General features: G+C 40.7%; 1 protein-coding gene across 2 annotated transcripts in view; it reads right to left on the bottom strand.

The window, feature by feature from the left end:
* Positions 1 to 15,978, bottom strand: part of PTH1R (parathyroid hormone 1 receptor) — a 595,747-nt gene that overhangs the window by 161,741 nt on the left and 418,028 nt on the right. For both annotated transcript variants that reach the window (XM_029588269.1, XM_029588270.1), the window contains exon 4: positions 10,693 to 10,811. In XM_029588269.1, coding sequence (XP_029444129.1) covers positions 10,693 to 10,811 — 119 coding nt within the window. The remainder of the gene's footprint in view (positions 1 to 10,692; positions 10,812 to 15,978) is intronic.

Here is a 15,978-nt window from a genome sequence, read left to right as displayed (position 1 = left end):
ATAAAAAACAAAATTTCTGAACATTTAGTGGTGAATTATAAAAGCCGACACACAGGAGGTCAAGTGATGCGGTGAGCAGGGAAAGACACAAGTTTCCCAGCTCCGGGTGCTGTCCCCCTAATAATCTAAAAATAGCGCTGAAATACTAACCACACACCCAATACAAACATACCAGAAGGAAGGCAACAACAGCAGCGGTTTATACCTGCAGAGCGAAACAACGGATATGACAATGAAACAGGTGAGAAAGGAGAAACAAAAAGCAATTGAATCGGAGCCTAAGATGGCTGACTAACGGGAAGGCACTGAATGCACGGGGCTTGATGAAACGGCGGTACATCGCCTCACAGAAGCTGTAATTTTGGGACTAGAACCAAAATTTGCCACTCTATCTGAAAATGATCCTACTATAAAAGAAGCATTGGGGGACATAGGACGCCGTATAGATATCGCCGAGGGGAGGATCTCTGCAGTGGAAGAGGATGTCACGGCGGCCACCACGTGGCTCGGCTCGCTGGAACAGGAAATCAAATTAGCAGTGAGCAAAACTGAAGACCTCAAAAACTGAGCAAGCCGAAACAATTTGAAGTTTCTCAGTTTCCCTGAAAGTGTCACAGATGGGGAACTTAAGCCTCTGCTTGAACGCTGGTTGCCGGTAGTGCTGCATCTGCCTGAACTGGAAGGCATGGTCACAGTGGAGAGGACGCACCGGCTTGGACCTTGACGGGAATCGGATAACAGGCCACGTTTGGTCATAGCGAGATTTCTTGACTGGACACAAAAATCTCTTATACATGCAGCCTTCAAAAAATCAAGAGAGCTCAAATACCAAGATAACAAAATTATTATGTTCCAAGATTTCTCTGCAGCAGTAGATGTGAAAAGGAAGCTTTTCTCACCCACATGCAGTGATCTATTAAATAAAAACATCCGCTTTGCCTTGCAATTCCCCGCAGTTCTTAGAGTGTGGAAAGATGGGAAAATTTATAACTTTGAGACACCAGAGAAAGTGGCAGAGTGGCTTAAAGCCTTAAAAGACCAAAGCTGAATGGTCTTTCTCTTTTTTCAGCTCTCAGAGTCTGCTGATCGGCTGACCGCCTATAAAGGCTAGCAATGGTTTCACCTGCAGATGGAATTATTCTGCAGGAAGACAGGAAAGTTGTTTATAATTCACAGTTACATATGGGCCGATTCAGTAAAGACCGCGGGAGAGCAGACGAACGCCCGCTCTCCCGGCGCGCGCACAGGCCACTCGCCAGTGTACGTGATTCTGTATTTAAATTACGTGGTGCAGTAGAAACGGGCAAAAGGAGTGGCTAGGGACACAAGCTCGTCCCTAGCGCCTCCTTTTGATCCAGAGCGGCGACTGTCAGTGGGTTTGACAGCCGACGCTCAATTTTGCCGGCGTCTGTTCTCAAGCCCGCTGACAGCCACGGGCTCAGAAACCGGACGCTGGCAAAATTGAGCATCCAGTTTTCGGCCCGACAGCCGCCGGCCCATTTTACATTTTTTTTTCTTTTTTTTTTTTTACTTTTTTTATCCTTCGGGGCTTCCAACTTAATATCGCCATGATATTAAGTTGGAGGGTGCACAGAAAAGCAGTTTTTACTGCTTTTCTGTGCACTTTCCCAGTGCCGGCAGAAACTAGCGCCTACCTTTGGGTAGGCGCTTTCTTAAAGTAAAATGTGCAGCTTGGCTGCATTTGCATTTTGAGGGCGCTATTAGGTGCCATGGGTTGGGCGCGCATTTTCCTCCCCTTATTGAATAAGGGGTAAGGGAAAACGCGCGTCAGGCCAATACAGTACAGTGCGCTCCGTCAGAGCACACTGTACTGTATTGGCCTGACAGTTTTAAGTATTGCTGAATATTGTTCTTTTCTCAATCTTCTTTGTTCTTCTCTGTTTCAGAAATAGCATAAGCTAAGTGAAGTAACATGAGATGCTGCGATTTGACTTACATGGGGGGATTGCACCCGAGCGCATTATCACTGATCTCTAGCCCCATTTTTTTTTAGATAAGAGAGGGGGCCAAGGAATCACAACTGAGGGGAAAGTAAAAAGGAGGATAGAAGGGAAATATGGGATACACTAGAGAGTTTCAACAGGGTAAGAGGGATCGGGTAGGGAAAATGGTCCGGGAACACCAAACACTAAGATATCGGACCTGGGTCATGGTTACATGTTTGTGTGAAGCTGAATGGTTGATGACAAGTTTGGTAAGTTGGCGGGTTGTGGGTCCAGCTGGGAGGCCTTTCAGAGATGACAGAGCAAAGTAGCACAGTGGCCTTCTCAGTGTTGGGTAGATAAATAGCATTCGAATCAGCTCATGGAATGTGGGCAGACTGGGGTCACCAATAAAGAGACAGAAGATTCTGAGCGCATTAAACAGGCATAAAGCTGAAGTGATTGGTATTCAAGAAACTCACCTCTCGGAAGGTGAGAGTAAAAAACTACAACGTGGTTGGGTGGGGCAATGTTTTTTTGTCCCAGTAGTGGGGAAGAAAGCAGGAACTGCAATCTTAATTCATAAGAATATACAATTTGAATGTAAGAAGCAGATCATAGACCCAGACGGTAGAATCCTCATTGTTATTGGTAAATTAAATGGCCGAGAAGTCACTATATGCTCAGTATATGCCCCAAATCAATACTCACATACTTTCTTTCAAAAATTGGTGAGTATGCTTCTCCCCATACAGAGTGGACCCTTAATCCTTTTGGGTGACTTAAATTGTGTCCATGATCCTGCCTTGGATAGATTGCATGCTGCTGGGACAGTACGGGATTCGGGGAATAAAGGGATAGCATATATATGTACAGAACTGAATTTGTTAGACATCTGGAGAACCCTGAATCCCACAGAGAGATACTATACCCACGTCTCCAGGGCTCATGCCACAATGTCTAGAATTGACTACATACTTATTTCTGACACTCTGTTTCCTAGAGTAAAAAAGGTACACATAGGGGACGTGGCGATCTCGGACCATGCCATGATCGGGGTAGATATTCTGGACGGAAGTGCTAATACTGGGTCTCGGGTATGGAGATTCCCAAGTTTTTCAGCAGGGGATCACAAATTCGAAGACTACCTGCAAACTAAGTGGCAGGAGTATGCCAATAATAATCAGGAACATGAGAAAGACCCTTGCTTGTATTGGGAAGCAAGCAAAGCAGTAATGAGGGGGGAAATCACACCATATGTGATAGCACGTTCAAAGGCCAAGCATAAACAAATACTTTTTTAAGAGACAAAACTGATCACTGCAAAGAGAAATTTGGCCCTTCAAAATACCAGTAGCAATCTGGAAACATATAATGATTAACTGCGAGCCTTGAACACTGCTCTACATCTTAGGGCACAATGGACAATGCTCCAAGGGGCACATAAATTATTTTGCTTTGGCAACAAAGCTGGAAAACTTTTAGCATATATGGTAAACTTACAAAGAGGCAAATCCTATATTGATAAGTTAAAAAATGAACATGGCTCCCCGATCACATCTGGGTCAGAGATTTGTGCCACTTTTCGAAGATTTTACCAAACATTATATACGGAAGATCGAAAAGGGGGTGAGAGGGAGGAAGCTCAATTTATGGCAGATGTACAGCTCCCACAGGTCACAGAAGAACAACTGCTACAGTTAAACTCTCCCATAACATTGGCAGAACTAACTGCGGTGATTAAAGCTAGTAAACTAAATAAGATCCTGGACCGGATGGTTTATGTGCGGAAATTACAAAATTCTGCTTACACAGACCTCAGGTGCTTTATTGCGATTCTTTCAAATGGCACAACAGAATCGTAGTTTCCTTGATGGGGTAACAAAAGCTTTTATCACCGTGCTGGAAAAAATGGGCAAAAATCTCTCCTCCCCCGCATCATATAGACCTATCTCCTTACTTAATTGTGAGGCTTAATTTTTTGCCAAAATAATGGCTGACCGCCTAATTGTGGTCTTTCCTTCTCTTATTACAGTGCAACAAGCTGGATTTGTCAAAGGGAGATCTGTTAGTGTCAATATGACAAAACTCATAGTAGCTATGGAGGAATGCAGAGCTAGGGACATTGGAGCAATGGTAGTGGCCTTTGATTCTGAAAAGGCCTTTGATAGGGTGTCTTGGCCCTATCTCTTCTCGATACTAATTAGATATAGTCTAAAAGGGGAAATCATACAAAGCATTTCCATGCTATACCACAAACCTATGTCGGCGATTTTCGCAAATGGGCATGTGTCAGAAGATTTTCAATTATACAGAGGCACTCATCAAGGGTGTCCACTATTGCCTCTTCTCTACATATTGTCAATAGATCTGTTACTGCGCAAAATTGTGCAGGACCCAAATATACATGGGTTTACCTTAGGGCATCACAATTTTAAAATCTCTGATTTTGCGGATGACGTCCTAGTATTCCTAACAAAAACGCAAATGTCTCTTAAGCGAGTACTGCAACACCAAGAAGACTTTGGCCTCTTTGCGGGATTAAAGATTAATACTGATAAATCTGAGGCCTTAGCCTTGGGACCCAGCATACAAGCCAATTGGGAAGGACCCTTTCCATTGGAGTGGGTGGTCAATGATATGAGATATTTGGGAATTTGCCTTACTAAGGATATAACAATGTTATATAGAGCAAATATTGAATCTCTACTTAAAAACATGGAAAAAAAATTACAAACATCGTCCAAGCTACCATTATCCTTAACGGGGAAAATCATTTTGTTAAAATGATAGAACTCCCATAGTGGATATATGTTATGCAACAGCTACCGATCTGGCTGGGCAAAACATAAATAACAAAAATTTATTTATTTATTTATTTATTTTTAACTTTTCTATACCGATACTCCTGTACAGGATACATATCGCACCGGTTTACATGGAACTGAAAACTGTCGCTGGGAGGCGTATACAATGAAACATAGGAACAAAGAACGTTCGGGGAAATAAAACAGTGCGGGGAAATGTAACATAGGAACAAGGAACGTGCGGGGAAATAAAACAGATATGTGAAAACTTTAGCAATATAAGAGAATACACTATCATATAATGTGGTAGATATAACATAATATTAGAATGAGTAAGTTTAATAATAATAAGAATGGGAAAAGAGGCCTAAGCCTCGGGGAAACGAGCCGGTAGGGGGGAAAAGGGAGAGAGTTATGGGAGAAAACCACAATGAGCAATGGGACGTTTAGCATTGGCAGGATTCAAGGGGGAGAGAGATCAAGGGCGAAGGGATTATCTGTCCGAAGAGGCCTGACTGAAGAGCCAGGTTTTCGGGATTATCTGTCCGAAAAGGCCTGACTGAAGAGCCAGGTTTTTAGTTTCTTTTTGAAGACCAAAGGGCAGGGTTCTTGGTGGAGGTCTGGTGGGAGCGAGTTCCAGAGTGGAGGCCCAGCTGTGGAGAGGGCGTGCTTCCTTAAAGAGGTTTTAGCAGGTGGGGTATATAGCATGTCTTTGTATGCTCTTCTAGTGGGTCTGTTTGAGGTGTGTGGCCTTATTTGGAAGGTTAGATTGAGGGGGGAGATATTATGTAAAGCCTTGTGGATCATCATGAGGGCTTTAAAGAGGATCCTGGATTTGATGGGTAACCAGTGCAAGTTTTGAAGGATGGGAGTGATATGTTCTCTTCTGTTGGCATTAGTGAGGATCATGGCTGTGGCGTTCATGGCCATCTGAAGTGGTTTCATTGAGTTGGCGGGTAGTCCCAGCAGGAGGGAGTTGCAGTAATCCACTTTGGACAAGATCAACAGAATGATAGGGAAGTATCTGTGGGGCTCACATAAAGCTCGTCTACCCCTTTCTTACTTGATGATGTCCAGGAGTCAGGGAGGACTGGAGTGCCCAAATTGGAGAAATTATAATTTATCTTGTATACTCCAACATGTGTATGATTAGATTAATGGGACAAGTGTTTGTTCACCATTTTCCTTTATTTGTGAATGACTGTCCCCATTTCGCCCTCACAATTCATTACAGGTGGGAGGTGCAGATATAATCAGCCCATATAAAAGAAGTTTAATTCTGCGTTTTGGAAGGGAGGCTTGGAGATATCTGTGCAGAGTAAAAATGGGAATGAAGGGCACTAGTACATTACCTAGCCTTTGATGGCAATCCACAATTCCCTGGGGTCATGGCATCAGCCGTCTTTCAGACCTGGAGTTCAAAAGTATTAGACATCATAGAAAAATGTTTAGACCCCCAAACTCTAGTGCTAAAAAGTTTTCAGGAATTGAAGACACAATATGGTTAAACTCCAAAGACTTCTATGGGTACCTCCAAGCACGTCACTATATCCTGGGGGAATCCAGGGCCCACCCAGACTGGAGTAAAGCTGGACAGCTCAGATACTTTACATCGGCAGGGAAAAAACACAAACTCTAGTATGTCATTTTTGAGAATACTTAAGAGCCTTCCTAATACTACAGCTTTAGAGAGCATACAAAGTAAGTGGGAGAAGCTGGCAAATATCCGATTAGCTCTAGAAGACATTGTACATATTCTGGACGGCTGTTATGCATACAATGTTATTCTCAGAGAGGTGGGATATAAAGTTCTACACTGTATGTACATGCCGAGAACTTGGATGTATGCTGCAAATTTATGCGACTCTATCTGTTTGAAGTATAGAAAAGAAGTAGGAAGTTTATTTCATTGTCTATGGGAATGTGAATTGATCCAACAGTACTGGACTGAAGTGTTCATGGAACTGCAGACAATCTTGGGAAGTGTGTTTAGAGCAAATCCTATGTTATGTCTGTTTCGACTTTTTGAATGAACCACACTCGAAACCTTCTTAAAAATTGTTTTACCACAATTTATATAATGTTAATTGCCCCAATCCAGGGTAAAGCATTCAAACTAGCATTCATAAAATTTTTTTTCCAAGTTCCAAGTTCTGAGTTTTCCGAGTTCTGAGTCTGCCAGCTCTTCGAGTCCTCTAGATAGCCATCCCAAAGGTAAATCTGTAAGGATCCTGTTCCTGTTTCTGGTCACTGGAGACTCATTTGGTTGGATCCTCTTCTGGTGCTTGTCTTGCTCCCGTGTGGTCCACAACCAGCCTTCTTAGGTTGTGTAGGGTGCGCAAGCGGACAGGGTGGTCTGCGACTAGCCCACGGGCTGTGTAGGGCGCCCTGAGGGACATTGCCCACCTGTACCTTCCAAGTCCTTGTCTGAGTTCATCCAAGTTCCAAGTCCTCATTTGAGTCCTTCCAAGTTCCAAGTCTTCGTCTTGTTCCTGCCCTCAGCCTCCATCTGGCCTCACGCACTCGTTGTTCCCAAACAGTGGGTCCAAAAGGGCTATCGAGTGGCTGGAGGGCTACTCTCATGACCAGAATTGCATTGCTGGGTCACACTGATGCGTGTAGGTCCAGCGGAAGGCTGATCCTGCCTGGTTCCTGCTCCGAGTTTCTTGCCTTAGTTCCCAGTCCTGCTTTGTTCCTGTTCCGCCCATGCTTGCATGCTCTCACCTCCCACAATGTGCCTTGGGGCTCCTCCCTGAGCTGCTCCGTGGTCCAGGGGCTCACGCTCTCCCATGAGCTAGTGACCGCGCCTGTTTCAGGATCCGTAGCCCGTGGTTTGCAATAGGTTCCGAAGGTCGCAGTTGCAACACATACCTTTTTCCTCCACATCTCTTTTGTTAACTTTTCTTTTGAACTTATTTGCCTTCAAGTCTTGCTAGAAAGGTTATATGCAAAGAATTGTGAGTTTTGTACACATATTTTACCATCCTACTGAAATGGTTTTCTTTTTGAGAGATAAGCTCTGCAGAAATCTGTCTTTTTTTATTCCTCCATGTTGCACTTGTTTTTATTGAATTATTTTTGCTTGGTATTTTGACTTACTCTAATGCATGATTCATAACTATACTCCTTTTCCTTCCTAGTTTGGAATGTTTTTATTTTATTTCTTTTCATATTTGGACTTGGATCCCTGTGGCACACCCTCCCTCCCTATTTAGTGGACTTACCACTATACTTTTGTTTCATTTGTATGTATTTCCATGAATTCCATTTCTTGATTTTTATTTGGTAAAATAGGTAAGTAAATAAATAAAAACAACATATAAAGTAAATGCAAATAAGCCCTAGATCTAACTGGGACACTGGAAAAAGGATGAATAGATTATTTTCCATTTCAGTGGGCTAAAGGATATATTCAATATTTGGGGTTAAAATTGCAAATGACTAGGGAGCAATTTATGGTTTTCATATTCATCCTGCTGTTAAGAACTTGGAAAAACTTTAACGAGGTAGCGCAATCTTTCAGTAACACCAATAGGACGAATACAGCTAATTAATAGGGTCATTCATCAAAATGTGTTATGGAGTTAATGCCCATGATAACACATGCGATAGTAATGCTATTGCATTGCGCAAATGCAAATTTTTCATAGGACTGGGATTGGGAAGGGGTTTGGGTGGAATTAATTTAAATGAAAGACATTTTCACCCTGTGTGATAGCATGACGCACGCTTTTAACACTGGAAATAACTACATCTTTTTTTCCTGGCATTAAGCTGTGCCAAATTCCCGAAGAATAATTCACAATAAAGATTGCAAATTGCATGTTGGCCATTTCCGGGCTTGAAAGAGAGAGAGAGAGAGAGGGGCCTTCACAGTATTCAAATATTTATATCACTATAGGAGGGCCAGCTAATAACTCGAGGCGAGGTGTTAGTGGTGGTTTAGGGGTAAATTTTAAAAGGTGCATAAAAAGTCTCTCTCTCTCTCTCTATCTCTCCCCAATAAATACACCCCTCATTCTTATTGCAGGTGTTATCCATGTGAAATTATAGCCATTTTCATTAATTTAGGGGTAAAGTGGTGTTGTACCTAAATGGCATTATTTAATACAATTGTTACCATTGACATTACAAAAGATTGATATACAAAGAATTAATAAAGCTATCTACGTTTATTTAGAAAGGAAAAAAAAAACATAGGCTTGTAATGAAAACTTTAACATTGCCTTGTAGTGAGGAAAGTCTATCTGTTCCTGATATTAGAAAATATAACATAGCGTGTCTCATGAGACATGTTAGAGATTGGATTTTGGGAACGTCAATATACAGTGCCACAAATATTGAATGTCAAATATTGAGTCCTTTATCTCTTAGCTATGTTATCCATGCAAAAATACAATATCATTTGGATTTAATAAAAATACAATATATTGATTAAGTCAGTCAGATGGGCTTGGAATACAGCACAGAAAGTAGTGGGACTACCTCCTAACTATTCAATTTTCCTGCCTCTGCAAGGTAATGCTGAAATTGAACCAGGCCTTTCTAACAAAGTATGTAGTAAATGGAGAAAGCATGGACTGATATTAGTGAAATCATTTTTCTTTGCTAATGGATAAATTGTGTGTGCATTTCAAGATCTGAAAAGTAAATTTGGTTTAGAGAATTGTGATTTCTTTGCCTTTCTACAGGTTAGACATTATTTGAATTCAATTTTGGAGATTAATAAAAAATGTATTTGTAGTCAATTCCTTTCACCAATCGATTATGCTTCCTTGTCCAAAAGGATTGACAGTTTCTACAGCTTATAAGATATTTTGTAGTTTGCAATCAGTACATGCTTTGGAGAAACTTGCAGTTAAGCGGCAAGCAGATGCCCTTACTTTGCACTGGGGTTTTTCAAAAATTAAAACTTTGACTGAAAATATAGCCTTGAGAGAGATACAATTTAAGATGATGTACAGACAGAGTATATACGGTATACTCCCTGTTCAAGCATTTAAAGCAGGGTTAACTAATTCTGATGTGCCCCAAATGTTTAAAAAAATAAGGGCACATATCCATTGTATTTGGATGTGCTGTAAGAGGAGTTTTTGGACCAAATTATACATGAGTTAAGTATGGTTAAGTTTACACTCATTAAATCATTACAAGTCTGTATATTGGGAGTACCATATAAACATTTTTCTAAGAAAAATATGTTAACCTTTTCCTTCAGAAATGTCTTCTAATAGTTAGAACAGGCATATTGTGCAAATTGCTAGACGATACAGCACCTAATCGAACAATGTGGAGCATACAACTACATCAGATGATGGCAATGGAAGATTTGTCTGGACAAGATGGTAAATCACAGAGCTGGGAGACATTTCTGAAAATATGGCAATCCTATATTAATACTCTGCCAAATAAAACTCACAATATGATCTTTAATACTTATCCAAAAAAATAAAATTAATTATTTTTTTATTTAAATTATTACTAGTGATAGTTTATATTTAAATAAATAGACTGTACATGGTAAATTTTTATTTATGGTAATGATTAGCATTTACATTATTATGAAATGACAAAAAAAAAAAAAGAAATCTGAGATAGGCTACCCTTTAATTTCTTTTTGGAGACTGATGGGGGTGGGGGAAGGGAGGGGAAGGGAAGGGAATTTATTAGTATTTATAGTTCTCATGTTAATACTTACTTTTACAATTTTTTAAAATATAACCTAAAAAAGAAGGGAGTGAAAAATAATATAGCTAGGATTAATTGAATAACTTATTAATTTTATTTTTCTAATTGTTATTGGACTAAATATTGATACTGTATGTTTTATTTATCACTTGCTTACTGTAATTTGTAACAATTGATTTTATATTTAAATACTAATACAAATTATTGAACATTAAAACATATACTGCTATGCAGTTCAAAAGACATTGTCATACCGGACTCCTGGTTTCATTGATGAAGAACTTGGTACATTCATTGTAATTTGCCCAGGTGCGATTATTGACTGGAGCCAGCTCCCAGCTCCCATTCATGTCACACCTCCGATAGGCATAACCTGGCAAACAGAGAGAGCAACAGGAAGGATAAAAGATTACATTCTTGGGGACATGTCATTTTGCTGCGCTGGCAATTTTATACGCTACTTTTACATGCTCCATTAGCTTGAAGGTCATCATTGTATCTCTCAGCCACCTTTGAGATCAGAGACAAGGCTTTATTTCATTTCAGAATCAAACATAGATAAGCTATGGGGCTTATTGGAAAATGCAGTGATTTGTTACCATCAAAACTCTAAAAAAGGAAAGTAAAGATAAGGCTTTAGAAATCTTTGCTCTTGCGCAATCACTTTTATTGAACAAAATCCTAAAGTAAGTGAAACATGAATCACTTTTTTAGAAATGGTAAAAAATGGTTATATCTGGAAATCTATGCACACTAATGTTCATAGAATGAGAAATAAAATAACAAATGCAGAGGCAGTCATTGAAGAAGCAGATTTAGATGTAGTGGCTGTCATAGAGACTTGGTACACAGAAAACTATGGCTGAAATAAAGTTATTACACAGTTCAAGCATTCATGAAAAATATTAATATTTCTTGTTGTAATGACATCTCAAGGCATGATATAATAGACCATCATAATACCCAGAATGTTAGATGAAGTTATTAAGCTTCCAAACATCAATCGGTTCACACGTAATCATCGGTCTACAGTCCAATTTTTTGTGCTATGCAAATGAAAACAATAATTTACCTTGTAATTGAGTGTTCAAACTATGCCAGCTTCAAAAGAAAACCCAACCCGACAGCGTTATGTATCGAGGCAAGACAGGCTCTGCATCAGGGATTCAAAAAATGCCATGATGCCCCCACATTTAGTAGAATCTATAGACTTTCATTAAGAGAGTGCATTAGCATAGAGTAAAGAATGTATAGCACAAAATTTTAAAAATTGGATTACTGAAATTGCTTAACAAATATTTCTGTTCAGTGTTCACTGTGGAAGGGGCCAGAGCAAGATGACATACAACAAACACAAAACTGGAAGTGAGGTAAACCTCAGTGAGCTTATAGAACAGTGTGCTTTTGAAGAGCTAACTAAACTTAAAGTAGATAAAGCGATGAGGCCAGATGTCCTGGCAGCTCCACTGGCTGACCATTTCAATTTTTGGAATCCAATAGCGTGAAAGATCTGAAGACCCATGGATTTACCAGAGATAAATCATGTTAGACAAATCTGAGAAATTTCTTTGATTAGGTGACCAGAGAGTTGGATCAAGAGACAGCGCTAGATGTAGTGTACTTGGATTTCATCAAGGCCTTTGACATGGATTTGCATATTAGACTAATAGATAAATTGTATGCCCTTACATAGATCCTAGAGTGTAGTGGTAAATGGAGATTTCTCTGAGGAGGTGGTTGTTGTTAGTGCTGTGCCACAGGGATCGGTCCTTGGAACTGGTTCTATTCAAAATTTTTGTGAAAGACATAACAGAATGGTTGTCGGGAAAAGTTGTATTTTTGCTGATAATACCAAATTCACAGAAAGGAATAGGAAAACACAAAGAGGGATCTAGCGAAGCTCGAGGAATGGTCTGAGGTTTAATGCTAAAATATGCAGAGTAATGCATTTAGGATGCAAAACCCAAGAGAAAGGTACAGTATTGGAGGTGAAACTCCTCCAAGCACAAAGGAAGAGTGAGATCTGGGGATAATTGTGTCTGTTGATCTTAAGGTGGCCATATTTGCTATTTTTTTATAATATTTGAATTTTCACATTACAAACTACTTTCCTGGCTTCTCTTAATTTTTCCAGATATTGTCACCTGTTTTCCTCTTTCTGCGATCTCTTGTAGTATAGGAATGCTAACCTTTTCTTTCTTACCTTTTCAACTACTGCTTTAGAACACCATAACAGTCTATTTACATTCCTAACCAAAAGATTAGCTGCCCTTATGATATGTGCATGGCAACAAGACAGAGTGGCAGAAAGACCCCAAAGTGGTGGCACATCTGGGGCATGGCAGCTTAGGTGAAACAGCAGCAAGACCTTCAAAGTGTTTGCAGTCAACCTGCCACTCACATGGAAATTCTAGAAAGCCCTTCAAAGGCAGACTGACTTTCAAAAAGAGCAGCTTTTCCATCAACTCTTAGGCTAGTCTTCAAATATGAGAGCAGACAATATCCCCTGTCATTGTTGGTGGGTAGGAAAGATAATGCTTAGCCACCTTGGCCAGGACTGGCCAGACCATGGACTTGTGTGCCCATTATGCCAGCAGATCTTGTCCATGTCCTCAAAGGGTTCTGTTAGTGTGTCACAAACATTTCTGCTGGGGTACCTTTTGCTGCAATGGGGTGATGGTCTCTCTTGCCAGCTACTTTAGCTATGGCTTTTGTCAGGAAAGACGGTTCTGTGGGGGCAATGTGGCTTTTGCATACTGAGGTGTTGGGAGAAAGGCTAGCTGACAGGTTGCTTTATGGGTTGGGCATTTTTTCCTGTGCTACATCCCCACTATGCCTCTGCCTTTGTTGATCCTGTTCATACATCCTAAATGCCAGTATCTCCTTCATGAATGTGAGACACTGGAGGTAAGACTCCTTTTCACCTGTGGATCACAAAGTATGGCAAACATGTAAGTATTGTTTTCTGTCAGATGTTTGTTTTACTTGTATCTGCTGCTGCAAGAAGTTTATTTTTTGGAGCTGGGATCTTCATGAGCCAGAGCCTTGCTGAAACTAAGTGCAATTTTATTTTGTTATTTACCTGTGCTTAATGTAATAGGGCTTTATATTTGCAAAAGATTGTGCCTTGTCTGTTAGAAAGGGGCAGATTTGAAATTGAAACCTGAAAGAGAGCTATTTTGTCTGCTTTCTAGGGCTAAGAATTAAAAAAGGATAGCTAGTCCTCCTAGCTATTGTTTATGTCTGGGAGGGTGCCCATCTCAGCACCAGTGATCATCAAACAGTATGGTTTGATATTGCAAATAGGATCCGGAGAAGTGTCACATAGACCTGAGTTTTGAACTTCAAAAAAACAGACTTTGTCGAAATATGAAAATTTCTGGAGGCAGAACTTGAAGACTGGGAGAGGTCGAACAACAGTGGGCCAAAGTAAAAGGAACAATTACAAAAGCAACAAATCTGTTTGTTAGAAAAGTAAACAAAAGTAAGAGAAATAAGAATCCAATCTGGTTCGCAAAGGAGGTGGCTGATATAATAAAAGCAAAAAAAACAGCTTTTAAGAAATATAAAGAATCCCAAAAAGTGGAACACAGGAGGATTATCTGGCGAAACTGAGAGAGATGAAAAAAGTAATCAAGAAAGCAAAAAGTCAGGCAGAGGAAAGGATTGCCAAAGAGATAAAGCGAGGTGACAAAACTTCTTCAGATATATCAGAGAAAGGAGAAAGGTACATAGTGGTATAGTGAATTTGAAAGAAGATAAGGATCAATGGGTGGAGAGAGATGATGAATTAGCAGAAATATTAAACAAATACTTCAGTTCAGTGCTCACTATAGAAGACCCTGAAGAAGGACCATCACTTGTTATCAAGACTGTAGAAGGGGGTGGAGTAGTCAAAACTCCATTTATGGAAAATAATATATGGGAAGAGCTAAGAAAACTGAAAGTGGACAAAGCCATGGGGCTTGATGAGGTTTACCCCAGAATACTGAGGGAACTCATAGAAGTGCTGGCAGGTCCACTGTGTGACCTGTTTAATAGATCTTTGGAAAAGGGTGTAGTGCCTAGTGACTGGAGAAGAGCGGTGGTGGTCCCACTTCACAAGAGTGGGAGCAGAGAAGAGGCTGGAAACTACAAGCCAGTTAGCATCACCTAAGTGGTGGGAAAATTAATGGAGACTCTGCTGAAGGAAAGGATAGTGAACTATCTACAATCTGGTGAGTTGCTCGATCAAAAGCAGCATGGATTCACCAGGGGAAGGTCCTGTCAGACGAATGTAATTGATTTCTTTGATGGGGTGACTAGAGAACTGGTTCAGGGAAGAGCGCTCAATTTAATTTACTTGGATTTTGGTAAAGCTTTTGATACGGTCCCACACAGAAGACTCATCAACAAAATGAGAAGCCTGGGAGTCAACTCCAAGGTTTTGGCATGGATTACAAACCAATTGATGGATAGAAGACAACTGGTGATGGTAAATGGAACCTGCTCTGAAGAGAGAATGGTGTTAAATGGAGTGCCACAGGGATCGTTGTTGGGACTGGTTCTGTTCAACATCTTCATGCGCGACATTGCGGAAGGGATAGAAGGTAAAGTTTGTCTATTTGCGGATGATACTAAGATCTGCAACAGAGTGGACACACTGGAAGGAGTACAGAGAATGAGACGGGATTTATGGAAGATGGAAGAGTGGTCGAAGATATGGCAGCTGGGATTCAATGCCAAGAAATGCAGAGTCATGCATCTGGGGTGTGGTAATCCGAAAGAACTATATGCTTTGGAGGGTGAAGGGCTGATGTGCATGGAGCAGGAGAGAGACCTTGGGGTGATAGTGTCTAATGACCTGAAGTCAACGAAGCAGTGTGACATGGTGATAGCCAAAACCAGAAGAATGCTGGGTTGCATAGAGTGGAATATCTAGTAAGAAAAGGGATGTGATAATCCCCTTGTACATGTCCTTGGCGAGACCTCCCTGGGGTTCTGTGTTCAATTCTGGTTACCATATCTCAAAGGAGACAGAGACAGGATGGAGGCGGTCCAGAGAAGGGTGACCAAAATGGTGGATGGTCTCCATCGAATGACTTATAAGGAGAGGTTGAAGAATCTTAATATGTATACCCTGGAGGAGAGGAGGAGCAGGGGTGATATGATATAGACCTTCAGATACATGAAAGGTTTTAATGATCCAAGGTCATCAACAAACCTTTTCCATTGGAAACAATTTAGTTGAACTAGGGATTCTGATTTGAAACTTCAGGGAGGAAGACTTAGAACCAATGTCAGAAAATATTTCTTCACTGAGAGGGTGGTGGATGCCTGGAATGCCCTTCTGGAGGAAGAGGTGAAGACTAAAACTGTGAAGGATTTCAAAGGGGCATGAGATAACACTGTGGATCCCTAAAAGTCTAGAGGATGGGAATAAATAAAAACATAAGAACATGCCATACTGGATCAGACCAAGGGTCCATCAAGCCCAGCATCCTGTTTCCAACAGTGGCCAATCCAGGACATAAGAACCTGGCAAGTACCCAAAAACTAAG

The sequence above is a fragment of the Rhinatrema bivittatum genome, chromosome 2 (genome assembly GCF_901001135.1).
Source record: "Rhinatrema bivittatum chromosome 2, aRhiBiv1.1, whole genome shotgun sequence".
Lineage (NCBI taxonomy): Eukaryota > Metazoa > Chordata > Amphibia > Gymnophiona > Rhinatrematidae > Rhinatrema > Rhinatrema bivittatum.
The sequence above is the reverse complement of the archived record's forward strand: the minus strand, read 5'-3'. Positions and strand labels throughout refer to the sequence as shown.